General features: G+C 32.5%; 1 protein-coding gene across 1 annotated transcript; it reads left to right on the top strand.

Moving 5' to 3' along the window:
* Positions 1–565: 565 nt before the first annotated feature.
* On the top strand, positions 566–16,739 carry LOC101242156 (MAM and LDL-receptor class A domain-containing protein 1). The gene is made up of 36 exons (XM_026837960.1): positions 566–887; positions 1,931–2,032; positions 2,516–2,608; positions 2,789–2,973; positions 3,329–3,464; positions 3,731–3,829; positions 4,172–4,240; positions 4,541–4,722; positions 5,091–5,181; positions 5,504–5,563; positions 5,684–5,770; positions 5,985–6,059; positions 6,466–6,629; positions 6,810–6,933; positions 7,458–7,559; positions 8,037–8,108; positions 8,432–8,607; positions 8,824–8,941; positions 9,486–9,572; positions 9,694–9,771; positions 10,097–10,278; positions 10,933–11,011; positions 11,066–11,134; positions 11,514–11,615; positions 11,737–11,823; positions 12,076–12,260; positions 12,566–12,698; positions 13,340–13,438; positions 13,762–13,845; positions 13,916–14,106; positions 14,219–14,348; positions 14,435–14,551; positions 14,834–14,920; positions 15,560–15,747; positions 16,369–16,462; positions 16,681–16,739. Exons 1-34 carry the CDS (start codon positions 785–787, stop codon positions 15,676–15,678), a joined length of 3,867 nt encoding a protein of 1,288 aa, XP_026693761.1. The 5' UTR covers positions 566–784; the 3' UTR covers positions 15,679–15,747; positions 16,369–16,462; positions 16,681–16,739.
* Positions 16,740–20,744: the final 4,005 nt, after the last annotated feature.

Raw genomic sequence — 20,744 nt, 5'->3', positions numbered from 1 at the left:
GAATGAATTGTAACTTACTTTATCCTTGCTTGGCCGGAAAACGACAGTCGTTATAACACGGGTGTGCACCTCGCGCCAGCTTACGAGTTACCAAGTATGTTACTTCGTGGATGTGGATACATACATGGTAACTCGTAAGCTGGCACGAGGTGTTAAATCCGTGTGATAACGACTGTCGTTTTCCGGCCACGCAAGGATAAAGTAAGTTATATTCATCCATACATTCATATTTAACTGTTATACAACGGTCTATGAGAATCGCGAGGATACGGTTTTTAACTCTTTGGATTTCTTTGTTTACTATATACCAAATAGGACAAGAAAGTATTTACACAATTCAAAACAGAACAGAATAAAATTTAAAATACAAGAAACGTCGACTTGATACGTATATCTGTTCATAAATCTTAGATTTACTAAATTATTTTTATAGCGCCCATATACGTATAGGATATGTAAAACGTTTCTTACACTTCAATATCTTTAATTACTAGGTCTTTATGTATCGTTTTAATGAAAGGCGAAAAGCAATTATGATTTGGTATGAAACTTCCTCGGGGCTTTGATAAAATTCGCAACGCGTTTCATGGTTATACGATAATGAACATACGTATGTATATGCAGCTTAAAAGATGATATAGAAATGCCTACTAGCTTCCAGCTATTTAAATGCTGTGCTGGTTAAGCCAGTTGATATTACAGCAAGCCGCGCTATATAGAAACAAAGTTCTCGGTTTCTTTTAATTCGCTGTCCTTTTGAATTACAGAAGGCAATAGAGCTATAATGTTGAGTTATATATTTCTCGCTGTCTTTTTAGCTCTTGCGGTAAATGTAAACTCAATTCGAAACTTCGATTGTGACTTCTCCAGCGGAACATTGTGCCCAGGTAAAACTGAAAATGTTTTAACCTTTTTACTTGTGTAAGCAGGAAACGGGGTTGGGGTAAGATGGGATATGTTTTCTTTCTATGTTATCGTCCCATTTGGCAGTAAACAAAGACTGTTTACAGAATTAAATAGATGCATTCTCACAAATCTAAAATACAGTTGTTAATTGTTCAAAACACGATCAGAAAAGATGGAATTTAGGTGCTTACAGTAACCTTTATATCGACCTATCTTTCCCCACTCTAATATATAAACTATAAGCAACATACTGTAATTTTGACGGTGGTAGAACCACATACTACTTAAATGAGTCTAATTTAGCAAGATTTGAATTTAGTTTATAACGTACAGTCTACCAAAACAGAAATGCCGACCATGAAACACGGTCGTTCAGTGCGGTTTAATGTCTTAGCCGATACAGCAGTCAGAGACACGAAAGCAGACAAACCAGTTAGTACATGGACCACGTATAATCCACAGACATAATTTCCCAAATATCACGTTTTTCCAATCTTGTAACACCAGACCGCAGGTTCTTGCACCAAACCCGTAATCGCGTACAGTATAACCAAAGTTTAATTAGTAGAACCATTGCGCGATGGCACCATTTGCATACACGTCACACGTTATAGCGTCTCCGCGGTTAAATGCAACCAAAACAGCGCGCAAGACACGAAAAGACATTTTTTAACCCGTTAACTCATTATGAGTTGTATAAATTGTCAACCATATCTTAAAAAAACTCTAAAAAACGCAGTTTTCTATGATCTTTTGTATGTGGTAACTCGCAAGTCGGTAAGAAGTATACGAAACAGAAATGACCGTCGTTGCGCGTTAAAATAAGCTTCGTTGCGCTGCCTAATATAATCTTACGTTAAATAAATAGTTCTGGGAAAAAAAAACACTTTTACAAAATTTTTACAAAAGTTGTTTAGAAAGTTAAATCTTACAACCCATAACCTATTCTCTTAAGTTAGGTCTATAGTTTTAGTAGCCATGTAATTTACTCATGTAGTCAAACGTGGGTTTATATATATTACAGGTTGGGGCCAGAAACCATTTGACAACTTCGACTGGTCTGTTCGTAACCCTTCAACAATTCAAGAGATTACAGATCCACTCCCATCTCGCAGTATTCGTTATGGTATTTTATAAACTTGTTATAATTTTTCCATGTGTGATAACTAATGTCGACAGAAAACACTACTATAGCCCATGTGATTTTGGTGTCTTAATGTATCCACAATACTAATTATAACAGACTAAACTAAGGACATAAATAACTGATGTCCCTAATCCCTATGACAGTGTATTTTTAAAAGTTAAGGCCATGGAAGTACTTTATTTTTTCTTGTTAAATAATATTAACATTAACACCACTCAAATTTGTGCTACCGAATTAACTACCCAATGTGATGTGGCGGGGTGAATAAAAAGGTTTCCTAAGTGAATAAGCAAAATTTTATTACCAAAAAATTACCCACAAAGTAACAAACTCTTAAGCTGGCACGAGGTGACATAACACCCGTGTTTAACAACTTCCGTTTTTCGGCCCCGCAAGGACAAATCAAGTTACATTTATTTATTCATTTTTATAAAATCAGTTAAATAAAATAACTTTTCACAGGTGGACCATTTGCTCATGTAAATGCATCTACTATACCAGGTGTAAGATATCACAGAAGAACAACATTGGTTACACCATGGGTGGTTTTAAAAGGCAAATCATTTTTTGACCATGAATATTTGTATTACAGTGTGGTTGTATTTGTGTTTTGTTTTATAGCTGTAACAACATCTTTTTTTAATGGAAGCACTTTCAAAATTAAATCTTTATAAAAATACAATGTATTCATTTTCTTGCAGTTATGTAACAATTTCACTATTTACTTTTCATTAGCGAACAAAGAATACTGCTTGGATTTTTGGTTTTTTCAACTATCTAACAGATATCGTGGAGAAAAATTGAATCTATACATAGTTAACCATTCTAATACACAACGCTTGTTTGGTTCTTTTGCTACTTTTCAAAATACTTGGAACAAAGGGCTAGCCCAGGTTAAAGGTCAAGGATCTAAAATTAAGGTGGTTAGTTTGTTAAGTATCACTAATGTTCAAACCCACGAAATTTTGAATCCAAACAAAAACTTCGGAATGAAGCAAAGTTACAACTGTTATATTTTTTAAGCATTTAATTCATTTATAAAAAGTATCATTATTAAAAGTTTGACTAAAACCTATCAATACAAACTATTCTCAAATATTTCACCTATATGCATCAATTGTGTTACACCATAAAAAGGGTGACGTTGTTTGGTAAATGAATTTTTTTAAAAAGGTATTTTACAATAAACATGAGAAGCAATATGTTTCTTTCACAAACACTGTAACATTTAAAGAAATATAGGACAGTTTAAAATCGTTTTTCTTTTAATAACAGTTCGAGTTTGAAGCTGTCCGGGGAAGCTGGGCACGGAAGACCAATGTTGGTTTGGATAATATAACTTTATATGAGGGACAATGTCCACCATTTAGATTCAATTGTAGCTTTGATCTGCCCAATCCATTGTGCCCAGGTAAGTACAAGTTATACTTTTGCAATAACCTATTTACATCCATTTAATCAAATTTTTTCTATAATCTATTTATATCAATGGAACTACGTTTATTTAAGCTGGCTTTTAACAACTTTCAAATGAATAATTAAATTTTCTTGTAAAAATTTGTATGTTTTTTATTAACTCATTTATTTCTAAGTGTTAGTGAAAAGGGCCAACTGAGGCCTATATTCAAGGTCCTATACCATGCCTCACTGTAACAACTTACCATACACTTGAAACAGGCTGGACAACTTCATTATTTGACCCAATCAACCCAGGATTCAACATGTCCATAAACACAAACACAGGACTCACTGAAACATCTGAACACACAGGAAATGGTTCTCTATTTTATTGCATCACTTATAAGTAAATTAGAAGAATAAGAGCTCAAATGTTCAAAATGCTTTATATTTTTACTTACAACCAGAAATAGTATTTTAACCTATTTTTGTATCAGAGGTTCATAAAAAATAATAAACATTTCTTTACATATTAAATTTCCTTATATTATTTATTCATTCATTTATTATTTGGGTAGGCCAAAGGCTGAGTCTGGCTAAAATATATGGATTTGATGATATGCTTTACCATGAGACCCCACCCATGTAGAATTTAATCTTATCTGAACAAGACGTTAAGTTTTATTACATAGTATCAATTATTATTAATAAATGTTTCAGGTGGTATGCATGCAAATGTATTTTCAACATACACTTTAGTGCTTCTGTCTCCGGAGATTGTTCTAAACGGTAAAATACCAATTTTGTTTAATTAAAAAGTTATAAATCTTGCTAAAATTGTACAATATCATGCAAGAAAAAATATTTTAAAATGTTTTTTTTATGACAGCTAAGCAACATATTCCGCAGCTTGGCTGTTGGTGAGACAACCCTAGCCCCAAATCAAGTCACAAATAGTCATAAAGATCTTATAAAAACATATAATTACTTATATTAAAGATATGATAGCCAAGATCAAGTTATATTAACTTTTGTTAAAGTAAAATTTAAGAAAATGGATCAAGAAAATTAACTCAACTTTATTTTCAGACCACCGTGTATACTGCTTGGACTTTTGGTATTATTTAAATGCAGAAATTAAAATGAGCTTGGACATTGTTCAATTCTCCAACACATTCCAAATCCAGAATGCTCTTGGCTGGTTTAGTGAGAATTCAACTTCATGGAAACACGGTTTTGTTGAAATTGAAAAAAGCAGTATAAAGACTCAGGTGTGTAGAAAATGTGCAAAGTGTATGAATGTAACTTACTTTATCCTCACGTGGCTGGAAAACAACAGTCTTTATAACATGAATGATCAGACACATGGTGCCAGCTTGCGAGTTACCACATTATTACTCTGTTACAGGCGTGCGCGTTAACCACTTTGCGACTGCCTTGACTAAGTAACTATGTGTGCTCTGTAGTATGTACATTATACACTACGGCTTTGCACAATTATAGGAGTATTGTTTATTACTGTAACAAACATTATTTACGATCTGCATGAAGTTACCAAATGTTTTATAAACATACCAAATCTATTTTTTTGTAGTTGTTATAGCCGTAGTGTTAGCATGTTGTGTAATTACTTTAACAGATTGGCTTTAGAGCAGTTAAGTTGCAATCCAGTAGAGTAGAGCACAGTATTGGTGTGGATGACATTACTATCTACCCAGGCCGTTGTCCAGGTGAAATTTATGGTTTTCCATAGTATACGAAGGTCCTATGGAGAGTTACATGTTTAGTGACTGTCTTTTGTCTCATCTTTGTTTGCTCAGAAAGTTACATACTTGGTAAATTTTAAGCAGGCACAAGCCGGATGAAATATCTAACTCATGCTATAGTGTCCTGCTATATGTTGATAGATGGGTGAACTACATTTATTAGAATAATCAAAAATGTCTTTATATATACATAAAGAGAAATGTAATTTATTATATTTTTTTGAATTACATTTATTATCTATCAACGTAAGCTGCTATCTGTCAAATGAAAACTTTATATTTACAGCTGGAGGTACTCCGTCTTCGTTCAACTGTACTTTTGACAGAAACAAAGATTTATGTCCAGGTAAATATTGTGCAATGTTATTTGTGGAGATTTAAAAAAAACATGATTCTTCTACAGCTGTGTTATTATTTTAAATTTACGTTTACAACTATGCAAATCAGATTCAAATCACTATTACAGGTTGGAGTCAAAGTTTTGAAGACTCTGCAAATTGGGGCTACAAAAATGGACGTATCAACATTAAAATAGATTATCCACGCAACTCATGTAGGCTATGTTTTTACTATTTTCTTCTGTTTTAATACTTGTTTAAATTTTCTTTTTTCTTTTTAATTTGTTTTTACTCTTTGGTGATGCTTGTTTAATTTTAACCTTTATGTGCCTGAAAATCATTAAATAAAAATGACTCTAAATATAAACTAATTTAATCCAACATAAAACAATGATTAAACAATGAGTTGCATTGATTTCTTTGTTTCAGTTGAAAGATATGCTTACCTTAACATAAGAAGCAATGAAACGGCTAATCTTGTGTCTCCAACTATCTATCTAAACAGTAAGTAATCAATAAAATCGAATTATAAAATAAACTTAAAAAAATGGCTTAATAAATAAGTTGCAAAACTGATTTTTGTGCATGTGAAGAAAAGAATTGTTTTTTTTTATCCTGAACGGTACCTTCAAAAGTTCGATGTATGTAATTTTGTTTTATGCTGGTACTAGTGTTAGATTTTTGCCTTGTGCAAAACACTTATTGGTGACTCTACTACTGGGTTGTTGTGAGATAAGTAGCTTAAAAAAATTACCAAAAAAAATCACCAACAAATTTACATATTATACATGATAACTCCTAACAGCCTTTATATGTATAAAATAAAACACATGTTTAATAAAGTCTAACATTGCCCCAATATTTTAGAATAAATAGAAATCATGCCATAAAGTCAAACATCATATTACAGGTTCATCACAATACTGCCTTACCTTTTTTCATGAGGTGTCTGGTGGAAATTTAAACTTATACCATATGGTTGGTGAAACCACTAAGTTGGTTCGTACTTTCCCAACAACCTGGAGATGGTCGAGTTACATGCAACTGTTTAATTTCTCTCAATTACCTAACAAGGTACATACTGTTCGTTACATTTTATGTATTTAATAACAGTCATTTATATGGCTATGATTTTTTTTTGAAAATTTGGTGGTAATTTAGGATTACATTTGAGCCCTTTTTATCCATACACAAATTTTCATTTTTATTGGTATATAGCTCTTTAAATTGTAACTAATCTCTTTATTATTACAGTTCATATTTGAATCTGTTGGCTTGCCCAATCAAGTACACAGGGCAAGTCTTGATGACATTATAATGTATCCTGGTGCATGCCCTTCCTTTAACTGCTCGTTTGACGAAACACCAATATGCCTAGGTATCAGAACATTTAATTGAATAAATATAACTTAATATATCCTGGCGTGGCCGAAAACGACAGTCGTTATAAATTATAACACGGGTGTTCTGTTTCATGCACCTCATGCCAGCTTACAAGTTACCATGTATGTTACTTTGTGGGTGACTTTGTGGGTGATTTTTTTATATTTTTTTTTGTATGGCTAATAATTTTGACAAGCCATTAGGGACCATAGGGTTGGAGCATAATTAAACACTGGCAATAAAACATTCATATTTTAGAACATAACTTCCTTAAAGTTATTAGTGTAAAACTTTTTAGATTCATGTTTTAATAGTATCAGTTTAATTACTGGCAATAAAACATTCATAATGTAGCTCACAATAACTTTTGTTTTAATTCTATTAACTTACTTTGCTCCCACTTCTCTTTAGTGGAAACAAATTAATCATAAAATTATTTGAATAAAATAAATCATTTTTTGTATGCCGTGAGTGCACTGTTTAATTTCACTACTATTATAAAATGCTACATGTTATTAGGCTGGTCTCAATCTCAAACCGGTAGTCGTTGGAATATATACAGAACAACTCCATTAGCCAGATTAAGGCACAATGCTCCTTACAGAGACCACTCTGGAAATGGTTTGTATGAAATAAATTTTCGCACCTTCTAACATGTTAAAACTAGTTTGCTGTGGTTTGCCCTCTACATTGAACCATGGTTTAAAATTAACAATTTATGCTGATTTTGAGCCATTGAGTTTCTATAGATTTTTTTTCATCAAAAAGTTACTGTTGTTTTTATTTCGAAAACTTTATTTAAATTTCTCAACTGTTGCGTTTAGTCCTAAATCTCCTATATGATTTTTAAGATTTAAAGGCAATTGCCATTGTGGCTTGTATTATACTTTATCTTTCATATTTTTTTGAAGTTTATCTTTTTCGTAATACACATTGCCTTTTATTAGAGGTCTGCTCTGTTGGTGTGTCTTGTGTCAGGTTAAATATAACATTACTTGCGTCATATACATATAAAGTATATCATATCTACTGTTAATATTTATGATGGGACTTTTGTAACATACTATACTAATGCAGACTTTTTTATATATTTTTCAGGTCTTTATGCATATGCGCCTAATGAACAGCCAGAAAGGGCTGGGCTTGTTTCAAAGCAACTTGAACTTAAAGGTGGTAATCCGATGTTTTGTTTATATGAAGCAGCCAACTAATGCGGATGCCCAAAATGTTATCAAAATGAAAGATTTACAAAACTATACAAAATATTTATATTTATTTCGTTAAATATAAAAGTAAAGTTAAAATTAATGAAAACAACCAAAATTTCAAACAATTACTTTTTTTTTTCTCAATGGTAATAAATATCATAATACATCTTTGTAATATTATATCAGACAACATCATTAAAAGTTCTGGAAGGTGAAAATTAGCCACAAAATGACAATGGTAATAGCAAACTAAAGTTTAAGTTAAAACAAACTTTATTTTTACAGCTAATAGAAACTACTGCTTGGAGTTTTGGTTCTTCAATATTAGAAAATGGCCAGATTTAGGCTATATAGAAGTTGTTGCAAAACATGGTTCAAGAAGTAATGTTTTGCAAACTTTTACTCAATCTCACAATGATTGGCAACATGCACAAGTTGCTATTACTGGCCAGCCAACGCAAGTAGGATTGTTTTTTTTGTCTTTTTTACCTATCGCCAAACCGGTGATGTGTTTCACTAAAAAAAGTTTTTCACTTAAAAAAGTGTCTTTAGTTAAAAAAATAATTTTCATACCTAGCATAGAATATTACAGTTTTAAAAACACACGCAACACGTTTTTTATAATCATATAGAGATAGTATACACCTAAACACCAATATATTGTTTCTATTTTCAAGATTGAACTCTGGGTCAGGGAAGGACCAGCAAGTATTGATGACATCACAATGTATCAGGGTTCATGTTCGACTTCAGTCTTCAACTGCACTTTTGATGAGTCACCTACGCTGTGTCAAGGTTAGTATATTACATCACAATACACATTATTGCATTTTAAAATAAACATAAATCTCTTTTCTTTTCTGCTTTCCAATTTGTACAATACGGCAGTGACCATTAGTTAGAGCAGTTGTTCCCAAACCTAACAAAAATTAAATGGTGGCTTTCTTCCAACTATTTTGATATTTTGCTGCTGTATAAAAATCAAAGAAAAATATTGGAAAAATGCAAAAACCACGCCAATGAAAGAAAAATCAAAATCTATCAGATACCGTCAGGTGTTTAATGGGATGGGTGCACTTGTTGTGCTGCAATTAACTCATCAAGGTTTGGCTTGGTTTTAAGTCACAATCATTGCTTCATTGTGGACCTTCTGAAACTGGTGTGCGGACTCCCGTTGGTCCGCGGACCCCAGTTTGGGTATCGTTGGGTTAGGGCAATTATCCCTAAGTGTTTTGCCCTAAGACACTCATAGTGAATTTAGTGTCAAGGCGAGTACTTAGAATACAGCAAGTACTCTAACCAATACTGTGTAATACAAAAATATTCATTTTGATTAAAGGTTGGTTGGAAAGTAGTTTTTCTCGCTGGTCTTACACAGATGGTGCAAATACAACACAAGTAGGAGCTCCTACAACAGATCACTCTGGTAATAATTTACATTTCAATTTTTATTGGTAATATTTTATATTTTCAATTGGGTGTAAAGTTAATGTAGATATATTATGGTTGTTTCTTTTTAAAATTGGTGAATGTATGTTTTTAATTAGGAGGCAAATATGCACTTGCTGGTGACAATGTTGCTGGATTTGTTCCATTATTAGTTTCACCAGGAATTGTTTTAAACGGTAAGTTTTTTACTTTATTTATGCTCGACATGCATACACTCTTTACTCTGAGTAAAAAACATGAATAAATCATTTTCGAGTTTCCCTTCAAAAAGATATAAATTAGCCTACCAAAAGTCATGTCTGTCTATCTATACACTCCAGATGATTTTCCTAAATAATTTAGCACTTTTGCGAAGTCCAACTAATAAAACACAAATAACATGTTATGATACGCACATAATATCTAACTGTTCCAATCTATTGTACTGTAGTACTGAAAAAAATAACTTTTTTTTGTAAAATATATTTACCACATTTATACAAAACTTTTACACTTTTATAGAAAGTGACACATACTGCTTGGACTTCTGGTTCTACATCTCTGGTACAGCAAGATTAGATGTTGTTTATTTAGAAGGGGAGTTAATAAATTACAAGAACGAAGTGTTGACTTGGTTTAATACTCCAGCTACAAAATGGCAGCATGGAAAAGTTGAAATAAAGAGAACAGAGTATCCCATTAAGGTTTGTATTAAACTGCCAAAAAATCGACAGTTATTAGGAAGTGAAATCAGTGTATATCATTACTTTTGCATTTTATAATATGCAATTCTGCAAAAAGATATATTTTAACACATTTTGTTTTGTTACTCTGGGTTTTTACCACTGAAATATATTTGAAGTTAAAGATCCTAAATATGAAGTTCAGTTTGCTCTAACCCAATGGTCACTAATAGGTTGTCCAAATTATCAGCCTTACGTAAAAACACAAAAAATCCCCCCCAAAACTAATCACCTACAAAGTAACATACTTGGTAACTTGTAAGCCGGCACAAGGTATATGAAACATGACATCCGCAATATAACGACTGGTATTTTCCAGCCTTGCAAGGATAAAGTAAGTTACATGCATTCATTCAGTTAAGAAATGTAGCCTCAAAAATGGATTCATTGGGTTTTTCCTAACCAGTTGTCATTAAGGGTTAAGATTATTATAATGAATATACACATACTTTTCTACTTATCTCTCTACACTACGAACTTGTAACCTAGGTATTCTGTAGATACTTTTATAAAAAAATGATGTTATTTTAAAATTGTACCAGTTTTAAAAATGATTTACCCCAAAATCTTGCATTATAAAATATGATTTTAATTGCTCGGCCTTCTCTAATCCAGGTTGGATTTCAAGCTACGAGAAATAACCAATCAATAATTGCAGTTGATGACATCACAATGCAACCTACAAGTTGTCAAAGTGAGATATTTTGCAGTTAAAGAAATCAGAAACTTTCAACTAATGTTCTTCCAGATCCTACACTTCATGTACCTGCCGATCAGTTCAGTTGCAAGTTTGATATTACATCCTCATTTTGCAAAGGTGGGCGTATTTTTTTCTATATGGTGAAATCCCATAAATTGGGATTTAGGCAAGCAAATACATTTTACCTAAAGATAAAAATAAAATTGATTTTTTTCTAAAGGAGAGTTTTTTCTTGTCATTTTTAAATTTGGCGTCTGAAATTATATATCCAAACCTTAAATTTACCTCTGATTCACTTCTAAGAAAAAACATTGTCTTCATCAAGCTAACTAAGTTAAAACTAGGGTAGTACTTCAAATAACCAAGCAATTTAAATTATTGCAATCTTGATTTAAAAAGAAATTCAGCTCTGTTCACAGTTGATCTGCATCAATAGCTTTTCTTTATCACTTTTTTTGTAAAATAAATCCTTTGCGTATTTTATCCCTTTGTTTAGGTTGGAGTCAGGAACCTGGAAACAAGATGTTGCTGTTTTCACAAGGTGTATTACCCAACAATCGCTTACCTAACTTAGTTAAACACGAGCATAGTGACAATGGTAAGCATTCATTATACCATTACACAGAACATTAATATGCTGTATCTCTTGAAGTTGCCCACCACACAAGGATAAACAGAATTTTATTAATTTAAATTTTTCACCACAATCTTGTACACAGGTGGTCGATATGCTTATGTACCAGAACTTACAGATTTCCAGGCCTCAAATTCAGTTCAGCTTGTTTCGCCAATCGTGACTTTAAACAGTGAGTAATATACATTAAAATTTGCAATACAAACCTCAAATTTGTTTGGTAAATATTGAAAAAGAGTTTAAACAAAAAGACTGGATAAAACCATACAGTGATAGTCCTTAAAACACACTTACGTTTAAAAATTTTTTAAATATAATTGGAAGAAAGAATTGCTGCAACTAGAAGCGAACATTGAGCCATTTATGTTTATTTATTTCTAAGATAAAAATCTGATGGTCCGAGTTATGCAGACTATTTTTACAGCTACTGCAATCTACTGTCTCACTGCTGCATTTTTAAACAATGGTGGATGGAGCAGGGAGAGGTATGAAGTTAACATTTATCAAGTCAAGAACAATATTACGTCAGTGATATTGAGATCAACAACAGAGAGATCATGGTGGCAACAATTTGGGAGAACTATCAAAGGATCCAATAAACCTGTTCAGGTTTTTATAGTTGCTTTGTAGTTTTGCTTTTCTAGAACAGAGATCTGAATGCTATATATCCATGAAGGCTTGTATTTTAAGCTTTTTTTTGGAACTACATAATAATTTGCTGTATCTCAAGTAAGATTTTTTTTTTCATTAAACACCTCAAATGGCGGTGATTATGATATCATAGGAGCTAAATAATGTAAAAAACAAGACAGAATATTTTACAATTACTTGCATAAAACATATTCATTCTCATAACCACTTTGGCAAAATCTGTTTAAAAAATGTAATTTATATCATAAATATTTTTTCCACAGTTTATTTTTGAATTAATTTTTCCTGGTTCCACTGGCTTCTTAGCTATGTTTCTTGATGATATTGTATTATATCCAACTTCTTGCCTTGACTTGCCATTCAACTGCAGTTTTGACCATCCCAATCTTTGTTTAGGTAAGTTTTACTTTGTACTAACTGTTGACAATTTTGTTTGCAAAATCTTTGTTTTCTATCTGGCGCTGTGGCAAAGTGATTCACCTACCTGCCTGTAACCCAGAGGTAATGGGTTCAAGGCTCGTCGCTGCTTCCATTTTGGGCGTATGTGTCTTTAGGCAATACACTTAACGACAATTGCTTCAACCCAGTGGTCACCAATGGGTTGTCCAAATTATCAACCATTCCATATATTCACATTCATTCCACTGATGTTACATGATACATGTATTTTACATGTTAGTAAGAAATTTATATTCGAACCTTTGTTGTATACACTGTAAGTGCAATTGCAAATTTTACTATATTGTTTTATATTAATGTAGTTCAAATCCTATATTTACAGTTGGTGTCAGCATAATCTTACGATACCAATCTTCATTTAAAACTGCTCAATTTTCAAATAATTAATCTGTAAAAAGGTACCATTAAATAGTTTAAAAAGGTACTATTATTTCACTTGTTTTCAATAACTTGCAAAAAGAAGATCATTAGGTAGTAGGTACTACCTGTACAACTATTATAAAAAAAAATGACCTCAGTCCCTTTAAAACAACATCCTTTTCTAAGATTTGAAGTTGACTAAGAAGTCATTTTCTTAGGTTGGTCACAGAGCTGGTCAGATCAACTTACTTGGCGTTTTAGAAATAAACGGACTTCATCAAGAAACACAGGACCTGAATATGAACACACTGAAAACAGTAAGTCAAGTTTTAGCATGAGGTTCATTAACCGGCAACCTTATGTTATAAGTTTTAAAGATAAATAAATAATATTACTTAAAGTTATTACTCAGACAAAGTTTACTTTGAATTCTTTTACTTTATTAGTGAAAAATATTACACAGCAATATGTGACAAATATTTTCCTGTTACAACAAAATTTGAATGCTTTTTTATTTGAACTAATTCTGAACTTCCGGAATCTTATTTGAAATTTATTTTCTAATTATATTCCAGCACGTCAAGTCTATAAATACTTAGTATAATAAATTTATACTGTTTATGTTATTCTCATTAAACAGAGGGTTATTATGCATTTGTGGAAGCTGATACTGGTACTGCAGGTAACCCTGGTGTAATATTCTCACCAAGAATTCATCAAAAAAGTAAGAACGATATTTTGTGTTTCTTTATAAAAAATCACAGCAGACAATCAATAAAATGTTTGCGTATCAGGTAATGTCACATATTGTTTCGATTTCTGGTACCACAAAAGGGGTGAGCTTGGTGCTGGAGGTCTGTTGAATGTATTTAAAACAAGTTCAAAGCGTTCCACCAAAAGAAATTTAATCAAGAGTTTCTCTGAGGTTCACACTCATTGGAGACATTCTTTAATTGAGATGAACGGAGAAGCGAAACCATTTATAGTAAGTTTAACATGTAAAATATATCTAATTTACGTTTCGTGGCACAACAGCTAAATTAGTAATTGTTCTTTATACTATAAAGTTATAAATAATTCTCATTTAAACTTTACAGATTGGATTTGAAGTTATACTTGGTAACAATAATTCCGATATTGCAATTGATGATGTTGCAATGTATGAAGGGAACTGTCCTACTTCAAAATTCAACTGCACTTTTGATGATGATGTGCCACTTTGTGAGGGTGGGGCCATTGATGTTAAATACACACTGGAGTGTTATGAGTTTGGGTAATTTTCACAATTACATATTCATTTTTTATGAAACTAGGTTGGACTATGGAAGATCCACAAATGGGTCCTGCCCACGATAGATATAATTTTACAAGCAAGCGAACATGGCCCACTATTACAGGAACTGCAGAAGTTACAGATCATCGAGGACAAGGTAGTTCAAACTTTTCTTATATTTGATGATTAACGTAGGACTTTACTTAAATGTATAGGGGTAAGGCTTGAGCATGTGGCAACGGCGGGGCAGAGTTAATGTGTATCATATTCAGAAGGCAGTATAATATATTTTGTATTATTTTTTATTCTCTGTTTTAATAAAAGTCTTCAACTGCATAATAATATATCGTTTTTACGTCATCTCACCATATCATTAATACAGCAAATAACATTATTTTCTTGGCCAAAACATACCAAGCAAATTTAAATATTTTAACAGGTGGAAAGTTTGCTTATGTACAACTACCTGTATACTATCTGCCAGCTACATCAGCATTGCTAGTTACACCAAACATTTCAATTAAAGGTAAGTAACTTATAATCTAAGAATTAATGTGGAGTAAATTAGTATTTTAAATGGTTTTCAGCGTACTGTTTGATTTCATAAGGTACTGTGGCGTATCGTATATTTATTATAACACCTTACGCGACCAAACCATATACAAAACTGCGGTTCACCTCCACAAACTTGTCACACCCAAAAAGAGAGAAGGAAACGTGGCGAGCACGTGACAAACACGTCACACACAGGAGTACACACGCGCGTTACAACAACAATAATAATAATAATACGGCGCCTTCTCTGCCTCGAGCGAACTCGAGTTGGCACGCAGAACATACACTACAGCACGTTACATGTGGAACCACAACACCAAACAGCGCTACAGTACTTTACGTTGGCGAATAATACTAGCAGCAATCAGCTTTGTTTATATAATAGTTAATAAGAATACTCTCAGCAAAAATAACAATACTCTTTGAGGTAATAACAATACTCTGAGCAAAAAGGGTTCACCAACATCATATAGTCAATTCTATAAGACAGTATAGGATTTGGCCTTAATTGCTAAACAAACCTAACAATAGTGTATTATTTTACAATTTATTTTTTTGGATTTTAGATTATAAACAATTCCACAATGTAATGCGGGATATACCTTTACAGAAAACACATCAAGATGCCTTGACTTTTGGTACTATATTCGTGGTGGAAGACTTCGCCGTCTAGAAGTCTACTTGTATAATCACCCAACCAGCTTACAATATAACAATGTGCTGACTTGATTCACACAGAGAACAACAGAATGGGTGAATGCTAAAGTTAATGTTCCTGGATTTGCTCAGCCAATACGGGTAAGCAAGAAATAAGAACTAAATGAATGTATGGTAATTAAACTTACTTTATCCTCGCGTGGCCAGAAAACGACAGTCATTATAAAACTGGTTTTCATACAACTCGTGCTAGCTTACGAGTTACCATGTATGTTACTTTGAAAAAAATTATGTTTTGGGAATTTTTTTTTCATTTTTTTATGAGTGGCTGATAATTTGGAAAACCCATCAGTGACCACTGGGTTGGAGAAATTGCCGTTAAGTTTCTTGTCCAAGGACACATTTGCGACAATGGTAGCAGCAAATGTTTTTGTGTATAACTTAATCTTGTGTAAACTGAATGTAAACTGAACATGAATCTCCCACACAAAGGATGTATATAGCATTATACTTTCACCTCATAGCCACGGTTGGGTTAAATTCTAAATCATTTGTGTATACACTATGACATCAATTTTGTTTATCTGTATAAATAAAATTACTACTAAGATCAAATAAATTAATGCAATAAATAGAGGGAATTAGCAACAAAAACATTAGACAAAAACATGCTGTTTGTAAAATACTACTATGTGCTCAAAATGTGTATTAATTCACTTTGCTCTCACTATCAACAAAACCAAAATTTAGTAATAAAAATAGATTGGTTTTCACGGGGAGAGATCAAGAGACAGTTATGCATTTTTTGATGATGTTGTTCTTCTTCCAACACCATGTCCGGAAACTCCAGCTACTCGTAAGTGAACTCTGTTTAATATTTGCATTCTCGAATGCGTAAATAAGGTGCGAATTTTTTTTTTTATGTTTCTCAACTGTTTTTCTGTTTCTCATGTCATAAAACATTATAATTGGTCACAAAACATTTGGTAGTAAGTTACTGGTACTATAGACATAATGAAAATACACAACATAGTCAATACCGTATGCCCTAGTTATATAGTTTTATATTTTTAGCTGTTGGACTATCTGAATTCTCTTGTTCTTTTGATAAAACTGAAGACTTTTGTCACGGTAAGTCAAGTTCATTGCTTTGTATTCAAGTTTAAACTCAACAGATCTTTACATTAAATGTTGGGAAATTAAAATGTCACAACTGCACAACACATGATGGGCATTTGCATAATAATTGATTTACCCTGAGGATAAATATTAACATAACATTTGATAACCATCATGTTTTTATTAAGGTTGGAAACAAAGTAGGTTAGATGATCTTGACTGGTTGTTCGTTAATAGAATAAATATAACTGAAACTCACGTGATGGTCGAAAGGCAGAGAAATGGTAAATTATATTAAAGTTTTCAGCACCTTGACACATTTAGTGCACAATTATCTGGTAAAAATTGTAAAAATAGTGTTTTGTAAAATAAATTGTAAAATAAAATATTGGTTTAAGTCATGGCAGCTAAAATAGAAATATAATTTTTAAGTCAAATAATTGTCCCCAATGTTTAGAATGTATATATTAATTAAATTTATTTCATTTAAACTAAAATACAATGTGACAGCAGATAAAAACATTTAATTTACCCAATAAAATTTATTACATATAAAAATTGAGATATTTTATTTTTGAAAAACATCAAAATGTTTTTTTAAATTCATCTGTGAACAAGGTGGGATGTTTGCTTATGTGCCAACAAGTAGATTTACCAGAGGAACAAGGGCTGTTCTTCATTCACCAATTGTGATGCTCAACAGTAAGTTTATTACTAAAAAAATATATTTGTTTAGTAAAGCCATACGCCTCTATAGATGCTTTCTCATTAGTAAATAAAGTCTGACCCCTGATTAAAAGAATCCTTAGAACTTATCTTACTAGTCAAAGTCAACTAAAGTTTAATTTTTCCAAACTTCTACAGCAACTGAAGAATATTGTCTTTCTTTCTACGCACTAATGACGCATGCCTCTCCTGGTCAATTTCTTAATGTTTACGGGCATGATGGGCAGTCCAAGCAACTGATTTATTCCCTGAACACACCTATCTACTGGGACGGGGTTTACATCCCAATTAGACCTTACTCTCCTAATGCTGAGGTAAAATATATATTGAGGTTATGTATCTGTCAAAAACTGCATGAGCATATTAAATTATACATAATAAAGAAAACAACTTCAAATTGATAGTTGTTACAACATGAATGAATGTATGAATGTAACTTACTTCATTCTCGTGTGGCCAGAAAACGACAGTCGTTATAATACGGATTTAACACCTCGTGCCAGCTTACGAGTTACCATGTATGTTACTTTGTGGGTGATTATTATTTTTTTTTATGTATGGCTGATAATTTGTACAACCCATTAGTGACCACTGGGTTGGAGCAATTGCCGTTAAGTGTCTTGCCCAAGGACACATACGCCCACAATGGTAGCAGTATGCTATAAATAACATTGCTTTATGTTTTGTGCTCTGTATGCTCTTGCATTCATTTGAAGTTTGTATCTGTGTTTAAATATGTCCGGCATTGTGGCAAAGTGGTTTGCGGGCCTACCTGTAACTCAGGGGTAATTGGTTCAAGGCTTGTCGCTGCTATCACTGTGGGCGTATGTGTCCTTGGGCAAGACACTTAACGGCAATTGCTCAAGGTTTGAAAGTCATGTAAAAATGTAACTTTATTTTTTTTTTACTTTGATTATTACTTAAACATAAAATAAAAAGATTTTGTCACAGTTTTCGTTTGAAGCAATTGCAGGAGTTGGATCGGTTTCCAACATTTCTATTGATGACATCACAATACATAGTGGGTCATGTGTTGGACGAAACTTTAATTGTTCGTTTAATTGGGGTTTGTGTGGAGGTAAGTTGACATATATTATGTATTCGTAAATTTTACTACGATTGCATTGTTGTGTATTGTTGTACTCTTTTAACTTGGGTAATTTATATTAAAAGTACAGAAAATAGTAAAATAAAATGTCTGTGTTAACGTATTTCTTTTTATGTATTTTAATGAAAATTTGTTGTATGTATTTTAATACAGGCTGGTCTGCATCATCTGCCCATCTTGATTGGTTCTTTTCACCAAGTGTAAACACCTCAACACTTCGAGAGCACACTGGAAATGGTATTTTGAACTTAATACAAACGGAAGTTTTAATCCCACTTGTATCCACTCCAGCAGCATAACAATTTTAGGAAATGTGTTTTAAACATTATTGGGCATTTATCTTAATATAGACTTTTTATTAGGCTGTAAGTTTGTACTTGTGTATTTCTAAAAGTTTAGTAATAAAAGAGGGACTTTTATTTTTTTAATGTAAGGCCAATAATTTGGACAACTCAACAGTAACTACTGGACTGGAAGTGTGTTGCCTAAGAACATATACATTCACATGGTAGCAGCGGCAAGCCTTCATTACCTTCGTGTTAGAGGCAGGCACGCTAACCATCTGTGCCACAACATAACAATTTTGCCACACATCAAACAAAAAATAACTTACATCAAATAAAATCTCAAGCCTAAATACTTTACAGCTGTTAATATAAACAGGTGGATACTATGCTGGTGTTCTTGCTGTTGCGGGCAGACCCCATGGCTCAACAGCTGTATTAACTTCACCCCCCATCCCACTTACAGGTAAATCTTTCCATGCTATTATGCATGGAAATCTTCCTATACTATCATACACGAAACTCTTCTTATAATATCATACATGAAACTCTTCCTATACTAGCATATATATAGAACTCTGCCTAAGTGCAATAATTAAAACATTTTGAAAATTTAAGTCAGTAATTCTTCACATGTTTAGTGTGCCTCATTTTTAAAGATAACTTATTAAATTATATTGCTTAACGTGTAGAGGGCCACAATTATTGTAGAACTCTAGGCTTTAACAGTTTAAAGTTTTGTGCAACATTTTGTATTGCTTTTCAGCTGAACAAGTTTATTGTGTTGATTATTGGGTAAGAACATCATCTGATTACAGTAGAGCACGAGTAAGAGTGAATAGCAAGTTACCTGGAAACACAACATTGTTATCAAGGTGTCAAGTGCAAACTCCTAACTGGAAAAACTGTGGTGCTTTAATTACCCCGAACGTTACTGATGTGTACCAGGTAATGTAATCTAATGATAAGATTTGCGTTGACGCCTTAAAAATAATAATACATTCAATAATAGTTCCTCAAACCATATGGTTAGTAATAGAATGTCCAATTAAACGATAAAAAGTTTACAGGTTTTTTTTTGTCTTCTGATAAATAATTCTACTATGGTATTAAACCAAGCACAAATGTGCCTATTTTCTTTATATATGCAAAGTATGAAGACATGAATGGTATCCTTGCGTAATTTGGAAATATGGTAGCTAAGAAGTGACAGTTGTTTTAATAACAGTGTACTTTGCATACTTACGCGAGTTGCAACTTTTTGTTGAATTGTATGTTTCTTGTACGATATGATCTTGGTTTAAGTAATTTAAAGAACGTAAGCAAAGTTGAATAAAAAGTGTACACTGACATAAAACGCCAATGTTCTTTCACAAAATATTTTTCAGATTGAATTTGATGTAATATTCGAAACAGTGCCTGAGTTCACGTTCTTATTTGATGACATCACAATCTATCCTGGTAGATGCCGCCTTTATCGCAATTAATGAACTACTTTGTGTACAACAGCTACAATCTGTTCTGGTCATGCGACATTTAATATAAAACAAGGAAATTTATGACAAATATAAAACAGACTTTTGCATTTATTGGTGTGATATGCATTGGTGTTTATGTAAATAAAACTTACAGCATTATTTCTTGTTGTTTGTAGCGATTTATTTAGACACAATAGACTTGGCTGACTATAAGAGTGCACAAGCAAAAGCAGGATCAGTATTTACAAGAGTAGGATAGATAAGAGTTATAAATGAATGTAACTTGCTTTATCCCCGCGAGGCTGGAAAACGACAGTCGCTACCACACGGGATAATCACCTCGTGCCAGTTCAGGAGTTACCATGTATGTTACTTTGTGGGTGATTATTTTTGGGGGGATTTTTCATTATTTTTTGTATGCTG

Source organism: Ciona intestinalis, unplaced genomic scaffold (assembly GCF_000224145.3).
Source record: "Ciona intestinalis unplaced genomic scaffold, KH HT000038.2, whole genome shotgun sequence".
Taxonomy (NCBI): domain Eukaryota; kingdom Metazoa; phylum Chordata; class Ascidiacea; order Phlebobranchia; family Cionidae; genus Ciona; species Ciona intestinalis.
Note: the sequence above shows the minus strand (reverse complement) of the source record. Positions and strands in the feature narration are given on the sequence as shown.

Excerpts from the sequence above, each read along its gene's own strand:
- LOC101242156 (XM_026837960.1), top strand. The coding sequence starts at position 785 with ATGTTGAGTTATATATTTCTCGCTGTCTTTTTAGCTCTTGCGGTAAAT. Across the intron at positions 8,608-8,823 it reads TTACTGGCCAGCCAACGCAA|ATTGAACTCTGGGTCAGGGA; the intron begins GTAGGATTGTTT and ends TCTATTTTCAAG. Across the intron at positions 9,772-10,096 it reads ACCAGGAATTGTTTTAAACG|AAAGTGACACATACTGCTTG; the intron begins GTAAGTTTTTTA and ends ACACTTTTATAG.